Consider the following 20506-nt stretch of genomic DNA (forward strand, 5'->3'; position numbering starts at 1 on the left):
CAGTTTACCTACTGTATGTGTGAGTTCTGCAGTCATGAAGTTCTCAGCCCCCTGGAATTTTGGTCATTTGAACTCTTTCTTGTGTGGAGCTGATCGCGCAACGTTATTGTTTGTGCGTTTTGTTGGGAACTCGGCGGTAAATAGATGAAATGTATGTCCAGTGCATTTGTGTCCTAACGATACTTTCATATCCACTTCTTGTTTACCCATGGAATGTTTTCTTGTGGTAAGTTAAGCGATTCATTAAACATTTGAACCCATTCAAGATGTGTGTACGTATTCTATGTGTATAGAAGACCTGCCGCCTCCGTCGTCTTGAAGATTGATTCTGTGTCGAGGATCGGTGTTCCGATCTGCAGACTCGTAATACCCAAATCCTTGAGTAAAATGATGCTACTTGATGAAACCCAGCCTGCATTAAGAGACTGCCCGACTCGTATAATCTGTCATACGGAGCTTGCGTGGCGTATCCATGTCACATTTTTAACATAGAATGGATGTTGTTTTGTTTATTTTTTGTTGTTTTTTAATGCCGCATTCAGCAATATTCCAGCTATATGGCGGTGGTCTGTAAATAATCGAGCCTTGACCAGACAATCCAGTGGTCAACAGCATGAGCATTTATCTACGCAATTTGGGTACGATGACATGTGTCAACCAAGTCAATGAGCCTGACCACCCGATCCCGTTAGTCATCTCTTGTGTCAAGTATTATTCCTTTTGTTTCACAATGTTCTATAGAATATCTCTAGCTATTTGAAGCTTCAATGCAATAAAGCAAACCATTGTGTTTCCCAATTCTTTATTCTTGAGATACAAAATTCTATTCACAATATATACAAAAAGGAAATCTGTACAAATGACCGCTTGATGTGAACGCAAATATCAAAGCATCATGCAAATGCGTGCAGCGGTGGCAGTTAGAGAACAAACCTTGAGTAAACACAGTTCCACAGTTGCAAAAAACAGACATATAGAGAAGTGAAGCCGTTTCCGAAATGTGTAAAATTCAATAAAGACTACCCAACCTAAATCTATACTACTCAAAATAAATCAAGGACCAAGCGATTCTTTTCTCTTACTTAGTTAATGTGCCATGATGTGGAGCTGTAATCGGGCGGCCTTTTTTCATGTATTTGTAACAAGATAATTGCAAAGGTCCTGACGTTGTGCTGAGCTCATGTTCAATGACATGTGTCAATGTAAACTAGCATGTTGCTAAAAAGGCAGACACAGAAAAGGCTAATTAAAAAAAATGAATGCAGCACACATCTTGATCTCTCTTGTATCTCACTGATAACGATTGAAATTTAACAGAAACTAAGCAGATATGTACAAGTATCGCTGTTGAGAGTGAAGTGAGCCTATGGCTGGCCTATCAGAGATACACGTCCTGAATATGTACGTTCAATCAATGAGATTGGAAAGGAACTGCTCTCCAGTTCCTGTGTTGTGTAGCTTGAAAAACGGGCTCCGTCTTGGAAATGTTTTGCCAAAGCACAATTATCCAGAAGAATCGCTGATTGCAAAGAGTGGTGCAGTAGGTGGTCACGTGATGAACTGAAGACGACAAAGAGATCCTGTTTTGATGACGTGATCAGTATGTGCGTTTTCAAGGGAGACTACTGATATCTCTCTTTGGTGGAAGACCGACTGGTTTTTCGATGGGTTTAACCTTCTCTTCGAACATCAGGATACTGGATGAGGAAATAAACAAAGCCATTTATTAGAAAATGTAACACACACTGTTCTGCAGTAGATTTATCACAGTAGTCCTACAGAGATGGCATTTCATTCTGAGAGCTGTGCAGTTTTGCATGGTGTAGGGGCGGTGGGGTAGCCTTGTGGTTAAAGCGTTCGTTCGTCACGCCGAAGACACGGGTTCGATTCCCGATATGGGTACAATATGTGAAGCCCATTGCTGGTGTCACCCGCCGTGATATTGCTGGAACATTGCTAAACGCGGCGTAACACCACACTCACTCCATGTATGGTGTAACAAATTTAAGTTATAAATTAGTTACATTTTACAATGGAGGATGAGTAATTTTAATACCACATTGACATTATATATCAGATATTTAACAATTGTATGTGGGATGGAAGCCGAGGTAAGACGTGGACGTTTACAATTTTTATTAAATCCATGGTATGATTCGGAGAGACCAAGGATAAAAATCTAGACGAATTTTGGAGTCGAGCACATGGTCGGCTGATCCTGACAAGAGTAAGGGACGCAACTCATCACAGCCTTAGCTCACCTGACCACCATTACCCTTTACCAGAGGAAACCCAAAGTGGTGAAGTCCCTTAGTACAGACCGACTAAGAGACCGGAGCTAAACTCACTGCTTCACTGTTCTCCAACAAGGATGTCAGCAGCAGCAGGATATTTGATTTAGACCCCAGGATCTCGTCCCACTAAATTAGAATTACGACCATCCTGGCGCTAAATTCGTCTTGATGAACGAGGCCCGACAAACAGAGCCACACATACGTGTGACCCTTTTCTCGATCATCACGAGCCAATGCTCATTTAGTAATTTAGTAACAGCCCTGATATAGTGGGCTTGGGGAAAATTGGGTGGAACGAAATCCTTAAAATCACAACAATCGCTGAAATATTATTCTATCACTTTCAGAACTCTATGTTAGAGCACGGCCAGATCTATACAAAAACAATGCACTCACGCACTCACTCATGCACGTACGCACGCACGCACGCACGCATGTATCCACACACATTCACTGAAACATTGACGGACAGCATAGGCGGTTCCAGGAATATCCAAAATATGGGGTGTGCAAAATGTGTGTGTGTGTGTGTGTGTGCGTGTGTGCGTGCGTGCGTGCGTGTGCGTGCGTGCGCGCGCGCGCGCGCACACACATTGAAAACACATACGCATCCGGTTCACAATGACCGTACAACTCACAGTTTGAGCACTGATGACTTATTCCCCAGCATCATCATGACGAAGTCGGTGTAGTTGATGGTGCCGGATTTGGTGGTGTCCACCTCCTGGATCATCTTCTTCAGCTCCAAGTGCGTCTTTGCCTGCCCCAGCTTCTCCAACATATACTTCACATCCATCATGTCTGTAAAAATAAACCCGTGAAGATCCGGGTTAGAACTGATCTTCAGTAACACATGCTTGTCGTAAGAGGCGACTAACGGGATCGGGTGGTCAGACTCGCTGACTTGGTTGACACATGTCATCGGTTCCCAATTGCGCAGATCGATGCTCATGCTGTTGATCACTGTATTGTCTGGTCCAGACTCGATTATTTACAGACCGCCGCCATATAGCTGGAATATTGCTGAGTGCGGCGTAAAACTAAACTCACTCACTCACTCAATGTAATAATAGCATCATAATAATTTAAATAAACACACAACTAACCAACCTAACAGTGTATTTATTGCTCATTACCTTAGCACAGTTATGTCAGGGATCTGAGGTATTTGGGGAGGAGGGTCAAACACATTGGGGATGAATGCATTGCTAAAGGCATTACAGTGACATATAACCTGTTTTATCATTTCATTTTTATTACCCCAGACTTTTATCATAACTGCCATAGTGTCATCTAAATACAGTGTAATCTGTCATGCTTGTATATGATACGTGCGTGTTGTCTTCTCACAAACCACCGCTTTCATTGTTGTGTTTCCCAGTCCAAAACCCCGAGCTTTTAAAAAAGTCGTCAAATCAAACGCAACTCAATCGCGATGGAAATTCTGTGGGAAGTTACTGGATGTGATGTAACCAAGCTGTGATGGCAAATGGTCATACTGTAATGGAGATGGTATGTCAGAAACAGCTAGTATTGTAGGCTTCTGTAGTTATTGCTTAACGCCGCACTCAGCAATATTCCTGTGAAATGGCATCGGTCTGTAAATAATCGAGTCTGGACAAGACAATCGAGTAATCAACAGCATGAGCATCGATCTACGCAATTGGGATACGATGACATGCATCAACCAAGTCAGCGAGAGTAACCTGACCCCGTTAGTCGCCTCTTACGACAACCATGGGTTACTGAAGATCAATTCCAACACGGATCATTTAAGGATACTAATGTGGGCGCTCCAGGAAGTAACGACACGTCTTGGCTCTAAACCAACAGTGTGAAACAAAAGTGCATCACTTACCGAGATCCCCCGACTTGTCCCGATCACATTCAATAAATTTGACTGAAATAGAAGAAAATGATGCTTGGTCAAATATCTCACAAGGAGTGGGGTTTAATGGAAATCAGATATACAAAACATACAACAAACATAATACCCTTAGTCTAATGCATTATTTCTGATGTAATACGGAAGTTTTGTTCAGATTATTTGATCTACCACTGGTTAAACGTATCAAAGTTACAGGTATTTATACATAATGAAGAGGATCTGATATTCATTGCATGGTATACATATATACATTGCAAGATTCTTTGTGACTGTTTGATTTTGAGATGAGGGTATAGAATGTTCAGGGATTCAAATAGAAATATTTCTGTATGTATTCTTGTCTGATATTTGCATACAATGGACAAACAAGCACAAAATACTTATTCATTGTATAAGTACAATGTTTCCCAGTACAATTTTTACACAATCGGCTTTTCCTTGATGCCCCTAAATGTCTACCTTTTTCTATTGGAAGTTAATCTCAAACGGGATAGAACATTTCTGAACATTAATGTCTAAAAGATATTTTTCAGTAAGATTGAATGATTAAAAACATGAGTACTGATTTAACTGACTGGCCCCATACTACTGACAATATTTCAGACAAATACAAGTACACAAACCAAACCCACTCGCTAACACTCCATTAGCATCTGAACCCATTTCTGCACAGGGTTCGAATCAACATAAAGGTAAACAATTCACAACACAATGATGGTTTCGCTCTTTCACATTCATGTCACATCCTTAACTCAACTCTCTCGCTAATAGTCTACAGTTACACATGAGTCAACATCTACATGACTCATATATTTATGGTCAACAGCTAGTATTAGGAAGTCCTGTTGACTACAGGATGGTGAGAAATGTATGCTGTAATACACAGTTTGTCATGAGACGACATGTACTGGATCATCTACACACAGTTGGACCGGAAGTCCTAAATGACCGGAAGTCCTAAATGACCGGAAGTCCTACATAACCCTCTTCAAGCGACTGATGCACAGATATGACAACTCACGCTTATAGGCTTCGAGTTTCTCCGGTAGGTCCTCCACATCTTTGAAATCGTCACCGTCGATGAACATCTGAATAATAGCAAGAGTAATAACAATTGTCAGGACCACCCAACCTCTCACTGCTGCACTTAGTTTTAATGACCGCCTCCGTGGTGTAGTGGTTAGAGCGTCCGCACGGAGAGCGGAAGGTCGCGGGTTCGATCCCCGACCGCGTCATGCCAAAAGACGTTTAAATGTGGTACTTGTTGGTCCCTGTCTGGCGCTCGGCATTAATGGGTACAACAAGGACTTGTCGGCTCGGAGTCAGTATAATGTGTCTGAGTGCGGTATTTCTGCTTCACTGCGGCATGGTATCTCAGTGGGCTAGCACTATAAAACCAGCTTAAGTCTGGGCTAGTACAAGCAGCCGCACATACACATACACATGCATGCACGTCGTCATATGAGCGAAATATTCTCAAGCATGACGTTAAACCGAATTTCACCTCACCTCACTTAGTTTTAATCTGTAAAACATGGTGATAGGACTGACGGCCAGAATAACAGTAGGCGTACAACCCTGCCGGCAATTACATAAATATTATATTTTTAGATTATGTAAGCTTGTGATGTAATTAAAGTTGGAAAAAGGACATTGTGCATTAAAGTTCGTTTCCCAAAATAAATAAGACATCTAAATTGAGTGTCTTAAATAGGAGAGCACCATAAAATCACAACCAACAATTTGTACGTCGATAACGGAAGGGAAGTAACTCGCGGTGGCATAAGGCATTGTTTGAACCGCTGTGTCAGCGGAGTTTTTATTAGTATTTCGATGGCACGTGTTATGCAGTTGATCACTCTGTTATTAAACGTCCTGAATACTACTTACACGTCATAATATCATAATAATAATATTTTCCCCTTTCATGTGTTTCATGTATATCCTTGAGACATTACCTTGTTAGTTGCATCTAGGCTGGATTCAAACTCTTCCAATAATTTTCCATACGCCTTTCCACCTGAAACAGGGAAATGTAGTTAAATCAAACATCGCACAGAACTGAAAGACTAGTACTGTTTTCGATTTTGGTTTCATGTCGTGTTTTCCTTGTGTGTAGTTGTAGTAAGGACGTCTCATTTGTTTGTGGAGTCAACAATTCTCCGGTAATGTGACGGCGGCATGTAAATGTTAGAGTCTAGACCAGACAAACACGTGATTGATTTTCTGATCAGTGTCCCGAGGCGTCAATCAAACAAGTGACTGGTGCTGACCCCCATGAGCCCGTGATTCAAGTATGCGACAGACAGGCTGCTACTGAAATGGATCCGTCTGCGGGTATCAAGGCTTGAAAAGGACCGGGCGTATCAAGGGGACGCAACCCAAAGTGCAACTGCACAGCTAATTGCGGTGCCTTAGACAATGGAGTCAGAAGTCAACAAGTGCCCAGATTAAGCTTGAATTCAATCCAAATTAAATGTCCCATGTTACCCTACACATGTCACTGAATCCCACTGAGGGATCTTTGCTCTTATATCAATCAATGGATTGTCTGGTCTAAACTTCGAACATTTAGATGTCGATGTCACATGAATAAATAATACTGATAAACACTGGACATCAGGATGGAGTTTGGACATCAGGGTACGTATGACTCGAGCCACAAACCTGGGATACCTCCAGCACGAGTTGCAAAACTGGGATACCTGCAGCTCGAATTACAAACCTGGGATATCTCAAGCTGTAGTTGCAAAACTGGGATACTTCCAGCTCGAATTACAAACCTGGGATATCTCAAGCTGTAGTTGCAAAACTGGGATACTTCCAGCTCGAATTACAAACCTAGGATATCTCAAGCTGTAGTTGCAAAACTGGGATACTTCCAGCTCGAATTACAAACCTGGGATATCTCAAGCTGTAGTTGCAAAACTGGGATACTTCCAGCTCGAGTTGCAAAACTGGGATACTTCCAGGTCGAACTGCAAAAACTGGAATATAGCTCCAGCTCGGTTTAGAACACCGGAATACGGGTTTGTAACAGTTTACTCTACACTGTGTAATCTGTGACGAGTCGTAACCATCTGTTCTTGGGAACTTCGGTACATGGAGGGGTACCGCAGATTACGCTGGATTTGAGAAATCTCCACTATATTGTATTAAATGCATGTAATTACCTCAAGCAGTTGCCCACACAAGTGCAGTAGAATCACTTTAACATGTTATTCACAAAAGTTTTTGAAAGCATCCATACCGAATAAAACAATATCCACAAAGCAATACGCGTGCATTCTCTTGACGGATGGCAATGGGAGTCGACGCGTCGAACTCCGGGAATATCGAACTATATATATGGTTCCCAGGAGTTCGAGACAACGGGTCCTTCGCCGACATGTTTTTATAATTTAGTTTTAGTTATCATGAATCTACAACTTGATCTAGTCACTATATGGCTGAAATACTGCCGATGTGACTTCAAATCCTAACTCACTCACTCACTCGAGACAACGAGCTAGAAAAACATAACAACCAATCATACAGACCATATCAAACTATATATTAGTTCAAGCTAATCAGCAAATCAAAATACTGCTCAGTTTGTTTTTGAGTATGTAAAGTGTGTTGAATTAACATCAAAATGTCTGACGGAACAGATGTGAAATCTAATTAACTTCATACGTGGAGTTTAACTTAAGAAGTGGAAACGCTAAAGCTATAATGTCAGCCGTGAATGGGTAAGCCGTGCCGGCACGGATCTATTAAAGCCACAGGGACGTGGGAGTCATCAGTCGGGGGTTCCTGGATACTGTGTTTGTGGTCCCCTGGAGAGAGCTCTAAGCGGGCACAGGTTGTGGGAGGTGTTGTGAGCACCACCGGGATCATCTGACAGCTGACCCATGCAATCACGTGCGCTCTGTGACGAGATAATAAGAGGAAGAGGAAGTTTGAAAATATGGCAGTCTGTGATTACAGAGGATACAGAGCAAGAGGGTCAGCTGGCGGGGTCACATTGAGAGAGAGAGAGAGAGAGAGAGAGAGAGAGAGAGAGAGAGAGAGAGAGAGAGAGAGAGAGAGAGAGAGAGAGAGAGAGAGAGAGAGAGAGAGAGAGAGTGAGAGAGAGAGAGAGAGAGAGAGAGAGAGAGAGAGAGAGAGAGAGTCCCAGTTATAATAAGATACGCATTGGTGGCCAGTCAGAGAGAGAGAGAGAGAGAGAGAGAGAGAGAGAGAGAGAGAGAGAGAGAGAGAGAGAGAGAGAGAGAGAGAGAGAGAAGAGAGAGAGAGAGGAGAGAGAGTCAATTATAGTCCTAGTTATAATGATAAGATACGTATGGGTGGCCAATTCTATACTGTATTGTGATGCGACGTTCCCTAATATATAGGTTGCTGTACCGTGCTCAATTGTGTCATCAAGTATCTTGTCGTCCTAGTCTCTCGTACAGACCCTGAAGCAAATATATCCAAGAAAGCCCACACAAGTCTAGAAAATGTGGCAAGTCTAGATTTCCTCAGCTTCAGGGTCTGTACCAATCTGCTGAATTCACAAGCCAGAATATGGCTTGTAATTATCAGTTGATCTTTAGCTGTCACTAGTGTTTAATATTAACTCATGGGGAGCCTCCTCCACCACTCCCCAAGACCCCACGCTGAGCCAAGACCTCCTGCTTCTGCCTGTCCTCTCACTCCAGACAAACAACATGTGTGATTACACTAAAGACCTGATGACTTTAAGTATTTTCTTTAACTGTTTCATTTTACACTGGCGAGGAGAGGGGATCATTTCGAAAAGTTTTCCATCTCAGGGTAAAAATGAATTGGAACTTTGATGAGGATGAAAGAAAATATACATAGCATTCGTCCAAATCAGAATACGATGATTGAAAAGTACTTAATTAAATGGTGAAGATGTGTTGTTTTGTTCTCCATCCAGGAGTGGAAAATCACTGACATTCGAAATTCTGCCTATTCAGGCAAGTCAGTAGAAAATACAAGCCATGCTACTGTTATTGTTGTGTCATCCTTGATTTACATGATGAAGAGACTAACAGAGAAATATAAATCATTAGGCTCAAAGCAGTGTACCTCAACGATGTAGGCATTTGTGACTTTACCCATAAACTTTGAAAAGACATTTTCATGGGGATCTGATGGCATATTGTTATCCCCCACAACAACGAAGTTGCGGGGAATATAGAAACGAGTTCCGTCCGTCCGTCACGCTTTGTCCGAAGCATATCTCCTCAACTATGTGATAACTTAACCAAACTTGGTACAACTGTCAAGCATGATCCCTAGATGTGCCTTTTGGGGGTTAGACCCAGATATAAATGTTATTTTTTGTTGTTTCCATGGAAACATGACTTAGGCTGTGACTATGAGAATGTCATCGTGTCCGAAGCAAATCTCCTAAATTATACATGCTAGCTTCATCAAACTTGGTACACATATCAAGCATGATCCATAAATGTGCCATGTGATGATTAGACCCAGATATGAATTTTATTTTTTGCAGTTTCCATGGAAACGTGACTTGGTATACATGGTAAACTTGGTACACATATCAAGCATGATCCATAAATGTGCCATGTGATGGTTAGACCCAGATATGAAGTTTATATTTTTGCTGTTTTCCATGGAAACACGACTTAGGCTGTGACTATGAGGATGTCATCTTGTCGGGAGCAGATCTTCCAAACTATACATGCAAGCTTCATCAAACTTGGAACATATGTCAAGTATGATCCATAGATGTGCCTTTTGGGGTTTAGACCAAGATATGACTTTATTTTTCCGGTTTCCTTGGAAACGTAACTTTCCATGGAGGCTGTGGCTATGAGGATGTAATCTTGTCCAGAACAGAACTTTAAAACTGTTGAATTTTTCTTCACCAAACTTGGCACATAGATAGGCCTGGTGATATACTGGTGCCTTTTGGTAGTTTTAGATTTCTGAATAAAACATATTTTGTGTTTCCATGGCAACAAGTTTGACTTTGACTGAAATTGGTGGTAGTGCTCTTTTCCGGAGCAGAACTTAAAAACCTTTCAATACTCTCCTTCCACTTTGTAATATAGTCACAGACTTGGTTGACACATATCATTGCATCCCATTTGTGTAGATTGATGCTCATGCTGTTGATCACTAGATTATCTGGTCCAGATTCTATTATTTACAGACAGCTGGAATATTGCTGAGTGTGGCATAAAACTAAACTCACTCACTCACTGCTATATACATACCAAAACATTTGACATAGTCATAACTAACTGACATATACATGACGAGTATTTTGCCATTGCGGGGGATATTGATGACTTTTTCTGCTTGTTTCATTATATATATGCGACATCAATTAAACTTCCACATATAGTGCAGACACAACCTTTGGATTTTGGAGAATATAAATAACTTTGGATTTTTTTGGTAAGATCCAGTTGTCCAGCGATAGGAATATCAAGAGATGCTACCCTAAGCTGGTATCCCTGCTTGCTCTCAAAATAGATTTGGCGACACTTGATACTCATTACCCCAAATCAGCCCACACCACTGGCAGTAGGACCAGGAGGCGGTGGGGGCAGTAAATATTCCTGTCACACACAATTAAAGCAGTAATGGGTGATAAGAATCTTTGCATGTGTTGTGAAATTCCAAGAAATTATCCCTCTGCAGATTTGTTTAGTCTCTGAAAATGAAGAAGGTCTCAGGGCTCCTTTTCATTATATTTTATATTTTTTTACTATGAACTTTTTCAGTAAAATATGTTCATTTCAGAGACTAGTTGAATTAGTCGTAACTCAATTACATAGAATAACAATGGACACGCGACTAGTAAGAATATCTTCCTATTGATATTGTAATTTGCATCGTGAATAGTGATGTCCTCTTCAGGGGTCGAGTGAGTGAGTGAGTAGATTATAATTTCTGTAATTCACAGCGTGACAGCTATGTAAGAAAAGACCTAAAGTGAAGTAGGTTTTCGATTTTAACTAGGACATCATTGCGAATACTGGATACAATATCGCAAAGAATGATTTCTGGAACTGCCCAGGAACACGGTGTAACTTTTCAGATCACCTGTTATTAACAACAATCACTGCCTTGCAGTAAACTATGTGTACAACGCTGTTCCGTAAAAAGGGGAAACAACTCTCAAGCTATTTTGGCATTTTGACACGATTACTAACAGCCACGTGATCCAGTGAGACTATTGCCAACATAAAAGTACATTTACTGAAGCCCTCGGACAAATCGATCTGAGAATAGATGTCTTGTAAATGTGTGACTTCGCCTACGGGCTGTCATATTAGTCTTAAGAGCTCTATGAGTTTGTAACAGGTAAAAGCAATATGACTTAGACCAAGAAAATACACATGACAGCGACAACAAGCTCCTTACACCAAACACAGCTCCGTGACACCGCCCTCGAAGCGGGGCTGTCTGAGCTTAGGTGTTTGAGCCAAATATTTGTGTTTTCGGGTTTGGATCCTATTAAAAGAGAATACTAGCTTGGCGATTCCCAACACAGTCGTCATCGAGTTCAGTCAACAGACATGTTGACATATGAACTTGTAAAATTTGGCATTGTTGTGACAATTATGTTGTGTTCTGTCTGTTGATGGCTGACAGGTCACTGTGAAATAGAGTCGTGTTTTGTTTTCATGTAATTGAATGAATAGATACTCTCTCTCCGTGTTCAAAATTAACCCGTTGATAAAATAAAACCGTTTGTGAAAGCAATTTCATACTGCTAAATATTCTAGGAATGTATTGAGGAACCATTCGAACTGTGCCTGTAACGGAGACGGCCTTGGTATTTATTCGTCTGGGGGTTAGAACTATAAACTAAATAGATGGTATTTTCAAACAGCTAATTCCCAATAGAACTTTGTCCGCTGGAGAAGAATCTATTGTAATCACGCTAGACGCCGGTGTGAAAGGTGGAAGAATGTCAGCTGAAGATATTCAAGGTATTACCCACGGGGCAATAGATGTGATCAGTGATTGGTTACCCAGGGGGCAATAGATGTGATCAGTGATCGATTATTACTAGCGTAATAACCGGAAACTGATCAATCAGATAGGTAGTCAGAGTATTTCTGTTACCTACATGCCTGGCATGGCGCCCAGTAGGGCGAGATGTAATGTGGGTGTGTTATACATGTTGGTCGGACAGATCATGTAGTCCGTCATCAGATACATCACAAATACAAATTAGAATAATGACCTCAGGTATACTATCTTGTGTAAATGGTATTCGAAGTTCGAATCTGCAGATAATGTAAAAACAACCTTTGTGGATAAAACATAATTATGACAAATTTGGCAAAGTCGTGAAGGAGGGCAAGAAGATGCTGTGCGTTTCTGATATATAATCACAGTGGTAGAACCGGTACCTACAGCTCATGGGTTTGACAAGAAACCACTAGAGACAGATTGGTAGCACCACTGGGTGTGACCATAACATGACGTCACACATGCTATATTTGGGATTACACTTTCTTGGAAGATTTTAACTCAACCCAACAAAAGTACTTGAATCTGTATTTTACGATACAGACTTTTAAGTGTAATCTCAAATATAACATATGTTACATTTGACCACTTTCTAAATGGCATTGTGTATTAATAACATGATGTCCTAGTTATTGCTCTTGTTATCAAACATGGCTTGGCACCACAGGTACTAGATAGTGAATATACCGTATATTCACTATCTAGTACCTGTGGAGCCAAGCCATGGTTGTTAACAAGAGCAATAACTAGGACGTATATATTACACAAAGGAAAACAAAGTTACATCTGCACTTATTTAATAAATGATTAACCTGCATTCCTTTTGCGATATTTTTGGTAAGGATCACCATAAATATCTATTATCTTTTCAGTGCAATCTGGAGCTTATCGGGAGATGCAAGGCATGTAAGTTGGTCTCAGATTTTTATTTATCGTAATATGGCTACATTAAGTCCGTTGTTTAGCTAGGGGAAGAGGTTGACGTAACATAACAGTATTACAGTGGTAACACGGGGGTGTGTCGACAGTCAAGTTTGGTCATCTAGTTGCTGAGACTTACTTGTTTATTAAAACAACCACGTGGTTCCTGGCAGTACTGAGATTCAGGAACATGTATTTGTAGTATGGGCTGACCATTGAGGATCGTTGACAGCGTTGAATGTACGTCACTGTGTCTTGTCGCTGTGTTGTTCATGCCATCAACCACTGGTTTTGATCGTGGCGGCGTAAAACACCATTCACTCATTTTCAGATATAGCTTTTCATGTGATACAATGTGGTGACGGTGTCGAAGAAGTGTATCGACAAAATGTCTTGTTGGGAGCTGGGTGATAATAATGATATACATCATGAGTCCTCGAGGGATGCCCTTCCCGGCGTCTACAGGGGCGACATCCCACTTCACAGTCATACGTTATCAAACCTCCAGAAATGACATGAATGCCTACATGGAATATCTCTCCATCCCCAACATTGTCCAATGCTTCACAATCAATACCATATGAATATAGACATAAACTAGACGCTGCCTCAAATCCCACCACCCTGACCTCGAGTCGGCATACTGTCTTTGATCTGACACATGATCGATGACATTAAAACACAGCAGAGCCAAATGGATATGGATCAACCCCAACAGCGCGTGCAATATATGGCGCCTGTGGCGTCAAGGGATGAGCCGTTATGAATGATAATGGATTTAATGGCATAATGCATTCAATTGTTAGAAACGGAATTGAGTTAAGATTAACTGATGAATGATAATTGTGGATTAATTTGTCATGCAGTCAGATAGACGGACAGAGAGACAGAGAGATTGTTTGAGTCTCAATTTACAAAAGTAGTTACATACATAGTGTTAAAAGTACATAGAAATGAGCTACTCGTTTAAGTGAGTGAGTGAGTTTAGTTTTACGCCGCACTCAGCAATATTCCAACTCGTGTAAGGGTAAGATATCACGGTATAGACAGTATAAATATTACATCAATGAAAGGAGTGAGTGAGTGAGTTTAGTTTTACGCCGCTTTTAGCAATATTCCAGCTATATCACGGCGGGGGACACCAGAAATGGACTTCACATATTGTACCCATGTGGGGAATCGAACCCGTGTCTTCGGCGTGACGAACGAACGCTTTAACCACTACGCTACCCCACCGCTCCTCAATGTAAAGGAGTACGTAAGGAGTAAATATAACACATATCATTAGCCATATCAAATATGCTATTTGAGTACATAACATATGAATCACCAGAAAAACCGATATTACGTCTCTTCCATTGGCATCCCGACAATGAACGAGTGAACAATTACACAACCATTGTTATTAAAGTAGAAACACTTACATCATACCTACTGTCACTCTGAAGTGGCACTCTTATCTACTTAATACACTCCAATTTCATTGTCAAGTCAACTATCATTTGATACCAAGTACAGAGTAGATATATATTTATTGCTGTTTTCAAGTCTTGTCCATTGGTCTTATACAATACATATTTATTACCCGGGGAGGACAAGCAATACGTGTATGCCACTGATTTTGGTATATGTAACATCGGGAACCATGCTTCCAATCCTCGTTATGCCAGAAAAATGTTTTCCAGATCATATCTTCAAAAGAAAATAAGCACTAAGCATTGGACTTGTAACTGTTCGAGCGCAAAATGTATAATTTGGCTGTAGGCCTATGGCGTGTTTTCTAAAAGCCAGCGCACCGGGTGCTGGAGGTAAGCCCAGTCCAGTTTACGCTGTTCACTTGTAAATGTGAAACTGAGCATTACCGGTGTTCGGTTAGGCATTCTTCCATGACACTGGCATGACATGGAGACACTGTTGATTTGCAGTCTCTTCATACTGTGATGCTAGTTCAACATCTTAAAGAACAACCCAACCATACCATGACGACATATACCAATAACGGGCTGCAGACAGTGTATCCATGTGGGGAATCGAACCAGTGTTTAAGTCAGCACAAGCAAACGTGTAAACCACTGGGCGACACACCGTCTCTGTTTTTATCAACAGGCTGGATGCTTCTATAGTGATGCAATTTACACGGAGAAACAATCTCGAACAAATTTGAATATTCTCATTAACACATTTAATCTGTCATACAGACCCTGAAGCAAATATATCCAAGAAAGCCCACGCAAGTCTAGAAATGTGTCATTATATTGTAATGTTTTTACTATGAGCTTTTTCCCCCTGTAAAACATGTTCATTTCAGAGACTAGTTGTTAGTCTATAACACATTATGTTTTTGTGTTTAGGGTAATTTCGTTTCAGCACCATATGCCATGTTTTTGGTCACTCTTTTCGGATTCGGGTCCGCAGGGAGAAATGACAAAAATTTTAATGAGGTCACGGGGTACACAAGACCCAAATTTTACTTAAATTTGTAACCTACTGAAGAGCGTTTTGTTCTCTTATCTCTCTATCTGCCTTACTTCCAAGTTAACACCAGTGATGAACGAGGCATATGAAATGGCGGTTTTACGTGCTTATTTCACATAACATTGTGCCATACCATACACTTATTGAAATTAATAACAAGAGAGTTTTCAAACACAACAACACAAACTTGGCAATGTGCCACGTGAAGTGTAAACGTACAAACTAAAGTCCCCCTTTCCTTCCGTCAAATCGAGGTCGTGTTCAACTCATTAGACATCTCCTGGTTAGTTAACACCAGTAGAGGATGTCGAGACAATTCATTCCATAAGGAAGTGAGTGAGTAAATATTGCTTAACGCCACATCATCAATTTTGCAGCTATTGGCGGCGAGAATGTATAAGGGGCCAACCAGTTCATTTGAGTACCCTTGCTTGATTAAGAGGAACATGAGTCAGATTAACATTTGTCGTCATTTGTGTAATTATTGTATGAAGTACGACACAAGGAAACAGATTGAGTCAAATAGAACATGAAACCAAGACATATAACTACCCTGAAGCAAGGAAGTATCGGGTTACCGATTCACCGAACATCTAGAAACGACGCAACACAAGCAAGATAGCCAATGGTTAGTGAGTGAGTGAGTGAGTGAGTGAGTGGAACCCACAAATGCGTTCATGGTGCAGACAAACCCAGACACAAAGTCGGTGCAAACCGGGATTCGAACCCATAACTATAAGTTCCTGCCGTGTCTAAGGGACGCAATCCTGCACTGTGACACTGATTGGCAGTGCTAATTTCGTAGAAAACATTTCACCAATTAATTTCGCTGCAGTGTTTTATAGGTTAACGTGTTTGATGTAAATTAAATCGATACTTGTCAAAACATGAAACACCTCGTCCAGGATAGTAGGTTTCAAATTTTATCGACTAGTGTTGATATCTAGGATGTCAAATGACACTCGAGTGAGGTTATCTATACACTCTACATGTACTTGTATACTCCGTACAGTAACTTCTGCATAACTTGCCCAAGGGACACACAAGTGCTAGATAATATATGACACGATGTACAGAAGCGTAACAACGTGTCACTCACAGCACAGACAAGGAAGTATATAGTGTATCATACACCCGATCCCAACAAACTCGAGCCCACTGAACATCCTGGGTGATACTATACATATTGTGAATACCCTTGATTTATTTGAAGTGCTCAAAAGCATTCATGACTAGACACTGGCATATCAACTCACTTTTTGTGCTGAATTTATAGTCAATGTTTGCTTTGCCTGTTTGTGTGCGACGGGTTGAAACGTATTGGTGTTTCTGTGTGTTGTCCGTCTTTAATGTTGGAGGTTACTTCCGTTTTTCAGAAATGAATCATTTTCGCATGAAAATACGCACCTCTCTGTACAACTGACCCGCGTCCGTACTGTGAATACTTATAGTGTGTTGTTGTCATCGCATCTGGTTCAACATTTGCTATATAGAATTTAATGATCCTGTCAACAATGTGGCTGCCTGTTTGTTTGTCATTGTTTGTATCTGATGTATACAAACATTCGACCTGGCCGATACGTTTTTACTGGAACTTGAAAAATTTGAAATTTTCTTTTTCTGTGACAAATACCAACGTATGGATGTGTTGATCCATCGCTGCATCCATCATCTCCATGTTCTCGCGTCTCTACACCTCACTCGAAGCAAACACGTTGACATCGTCTTAAAAATTTGACATCATCGCGAAAATTTGCCTCAGACCTACCCCTTGGTCAATGAGTGTCACAGGGACCCATCTCTACACGCTTCCCCTATCTGAAGGATCGATGTTTGTCTTCAAGCGAACGAGTGAGCTTAGGTATCCGTGCGTTGTGACGAAATTCCTACAACGTCAAGGCATGGAACACCACCCATGGGCTTCGATGTTGAGAAACGGAACTAGAACGTGCCAACGGTTTAACCACTGGGCCACATCACCGCCTTTCATACACAGATTTATTAAAATCTAAATATGATCGCAGTGACTGATCATCGTTAGATATACAATCATCACCCTGTCGAACCTACGGCTGTCACGAGTAAAAGGGTGGTTGTGCCGAATCTTAGATAACTCGAAGTATTTACGTCGGCCCTTCATCATGCTTGTGTTGTTCGAGTCAACCAAAACAGGGAAATCCGGTGAAAAATAGGTTACGTATATGTGGCTAGCTATATAGATCACCAACTGAGACTTCCTATCCGTGAAGGTCCGGGTTAGAATATTGATATTCAGTAACCCATGCTTGTCGTAAGAGGCGTGCTAACGTGTCCCTACAACCCGATGTTCATGTGGATATAGTTATATTCAACCTCATCTTTCAGAGGAGTAAAATAAGTCTCTAAAAAGAACTTATTCTTGGTCGATTAACTACATTTAACTACCATTCATAAAGTGGCAGCACCCTCAGATCCCCACCCCACCCTCATCTCTCAGCCCTACCCCTGTCGCACCCACCGATGTTTCAACCCAGGCACAAAAGCAGTATGAAATCACCTGGCCGACTGGCTGCGGTGCCCTTTACAACAGCAGCAAAACATACTACAGTAGGAAGCCACCTTTCTTCTTGTCAAAGCGTGTTTAGGGTTGTATAAATATTTACACATGTGAAGTGCCAAATAAATTTCAGCTATTTTCACGAACTCGTGGCACAAATCGATCGGATTTATGAGCCCGCTGCAGCAGCCAAAATAACCTCGTATCGGGGTGTTGAAATAGCTAGTCTGTCTGTGTAAACGTCATTCAGCGAACGCCGTCAACGTAAAACGACACCTTACCTTGTGAGAATTATTAAATCCAGCTCGCCTTGGTTTTAAGATCATTTTTTTCAGTTAGTATAAACTCGGTTGGCTGAGAGACAAACGATTATAATACTGGGGTATAAAGTCACATCACTACACGGAAAACAGTGAATACAATACCACCCCTCGTTACGGCCCTCTACCCCTATCCCCTCTCCACAAGGAACGCAATAGGTTGTTCAAACTATATCCCAACACCCACTACTTCACCTACCGTCGTGGCACCATTATGTACATACACCAACCTAACTCACTAATAAACCACATTTCTGAAATGTTCTGATAAATATTCGCAAATTGCAAGACAGGATCATCGTAAGTGCTTATTACATAGCGTTTTATTCAATATAAATACGTTCGTTTCTGCTGATTACTCCCAAATGAATCTTGTAGACATTGGCTTCAGCCACTCAACGTCGCCATTCATACTTGTCCAATCTGTGATAATTCAATATTTTTATTAAAAGTGACAGCCGAGTTTGTCTGCGATCAGAGTGATCGTCTCAAACCACTTTGCCCTGCGACTCCATCGATCGATAAATACTCCAATTTTCGTTTGCAGGAAAATACTTTTTTAAAGGAAAGTAAATCCTCGGCACACAGTTAGTGTTTTTATATGTCCATTTACATCTCTCTATAACGGGGAAAAGTCAAAGCGGTTATTTCTTTCAGAACATTTTCTGCCTCCTGCATGTGGGTCGCCCTACCAGGCCCAGACAACAACCCGTCGAATTCCCCCTCCCATTTATCACAGGGTGCCGCTCGCCTAGCTACAGCCACTGCTGGAGACAAAAGGACTGCGACAGATTGAGAGAACGTGACTTTCATAAGAAAATACCCACTGACATGAAATAAATTGAAGAACAGCAGCCGCGACGAATCTGTCGCAGTTCATTATGCGAGTATACGACGAAATATATCCCAGCGGAACATCTCCGAATATTATACTGTCAAACAAAGGCTCCTCCATGTTGACCGTACATGTAAGGTTTTCAGTTGCATAACGTACCATTACAATTTCAAAACGACCCAGACACAACCAGACAGAATATTATAAAACGCAATCCTTTGGATGAAAGTATTAAAACTTGTCTGTGTCAACAAACATGTGTCTCAGAACATAATCTTTTAAAAAGGCAGGCTTTCCGCTTTAAGCGATCCATACAACCAGGCGAGCTTTTCTCCACGTACCGTTAATATGCATGACGTTGTTATAATGTCTACTGAATTCAACGATTTGACAACTGCTTAAAACTATTATCTGACTTAATTCTAAGAGAATATAAGTCAAAATAACCCTTCCTTACCTTGTGGGTCCGCAACATCGGCCTTAGCGCTGGGCATGTTTAACGTAATCTCTCTCCAACCTCACAGGCTCACAGGCAGCTGATGTGTGGAGTTTGCCCGCTCGCTTGTATTTATCGACTGTATTAGTCTTCCGCGTTGTCACGTGATCTCCTGGCGTCTGACTGTAGCAATTTTCGCTACGAAAGAGGAAGCAATTCTCCTTTCTTCCTTCATCGTGAGGTGTCTAAGACGAATAGGACAATTGCATACGTATTTCCGTTTTCTGAGAATGATTGTTCATGAGATGCAAACCTGTTAATGCATATATGCACTGACAGTTTGCCAGTGCATGACCGCAAGCAGTACAATCAATTTAACTCGAATCTATATTTGTCCTGCATTAAAAATATGAATGATTTGAGTGAATGAAAAATGGTTTGCGCCGCTTGTAGAAATTATTAGCTTCAGCAACACCAAGTGGGACCACGATAGTAATCGGTGTCACACAATATACATGAAACCCATGTGGAGAATCGAACCTTTGTCTACAGATTGACGAGTGAACGTATTAGAACTGGGCTATTGGTCCAAAACACACCAACACGAAGATTAACATCCTTGTGCATCCAAACCCACCCCTCTAACAAGCACAGTGGCCCTGGGGACCAGATCCCCCACACAGAATCATGCACACACTGACACACACACACACGCGCGCGCACCCACGCACACACGCACGTACTTACAGAAACACATTACCTTGATGTAATGTTAACATAGTTCAATAAAAGAT

At 41.2% G+C, this 20506-nt stretch overlaps 1 protein-coding gene across 1 annotated transcript; it reads right to left on the reverse strand.

Moving 5' to 3' along the window:
* Positions 1 to 785: 785 nt before the first annotated feature.
* LOC124265451 (allograft inflammatory factor 1-like) lies at positions 786 to 19872 on the reverse strand. Its single transcript, XM_046700245.1, has 6 exons — positions 19734 to 19872; positions 6141 to 6202; positions 5204 to 5270; positions 4153 to 4194; positions 2933 to 3095; positions 786 to 1697 (listed from the first exon to the last, which is right to left on the reverse strand). The coding sequence occupies exons 1-6, from the start codon at positions 19768 to 19770 to the stop codon at positions 1613 to 1615; spliced, it is 456 nt and encodes a 151-aa protein (XP_046556201.1). The 5' UTR covers positions 19771 to 19872; the 3' UTR covers positions 786 to 1612.
* Between the last annotated feature and the right edge of the window lie 634 nt (positions 19873 to 20506).

This window comes from Haliotis rubra, unplaced genomic scaffold (assembly GCF_003918875.1).
Source record: "Haliotis rubra isolate DU_JTF1 unplaced genomic scaffold, ASM391887v1 Scf98, whole genome shotgun sequence".
Classification (NCBI taxonomy): Eukaryota; Metazoa; Mollusca; class Gastropoda; order Lepetellida; family Haliotidae; genus Haliotis; species Haliotis rubra.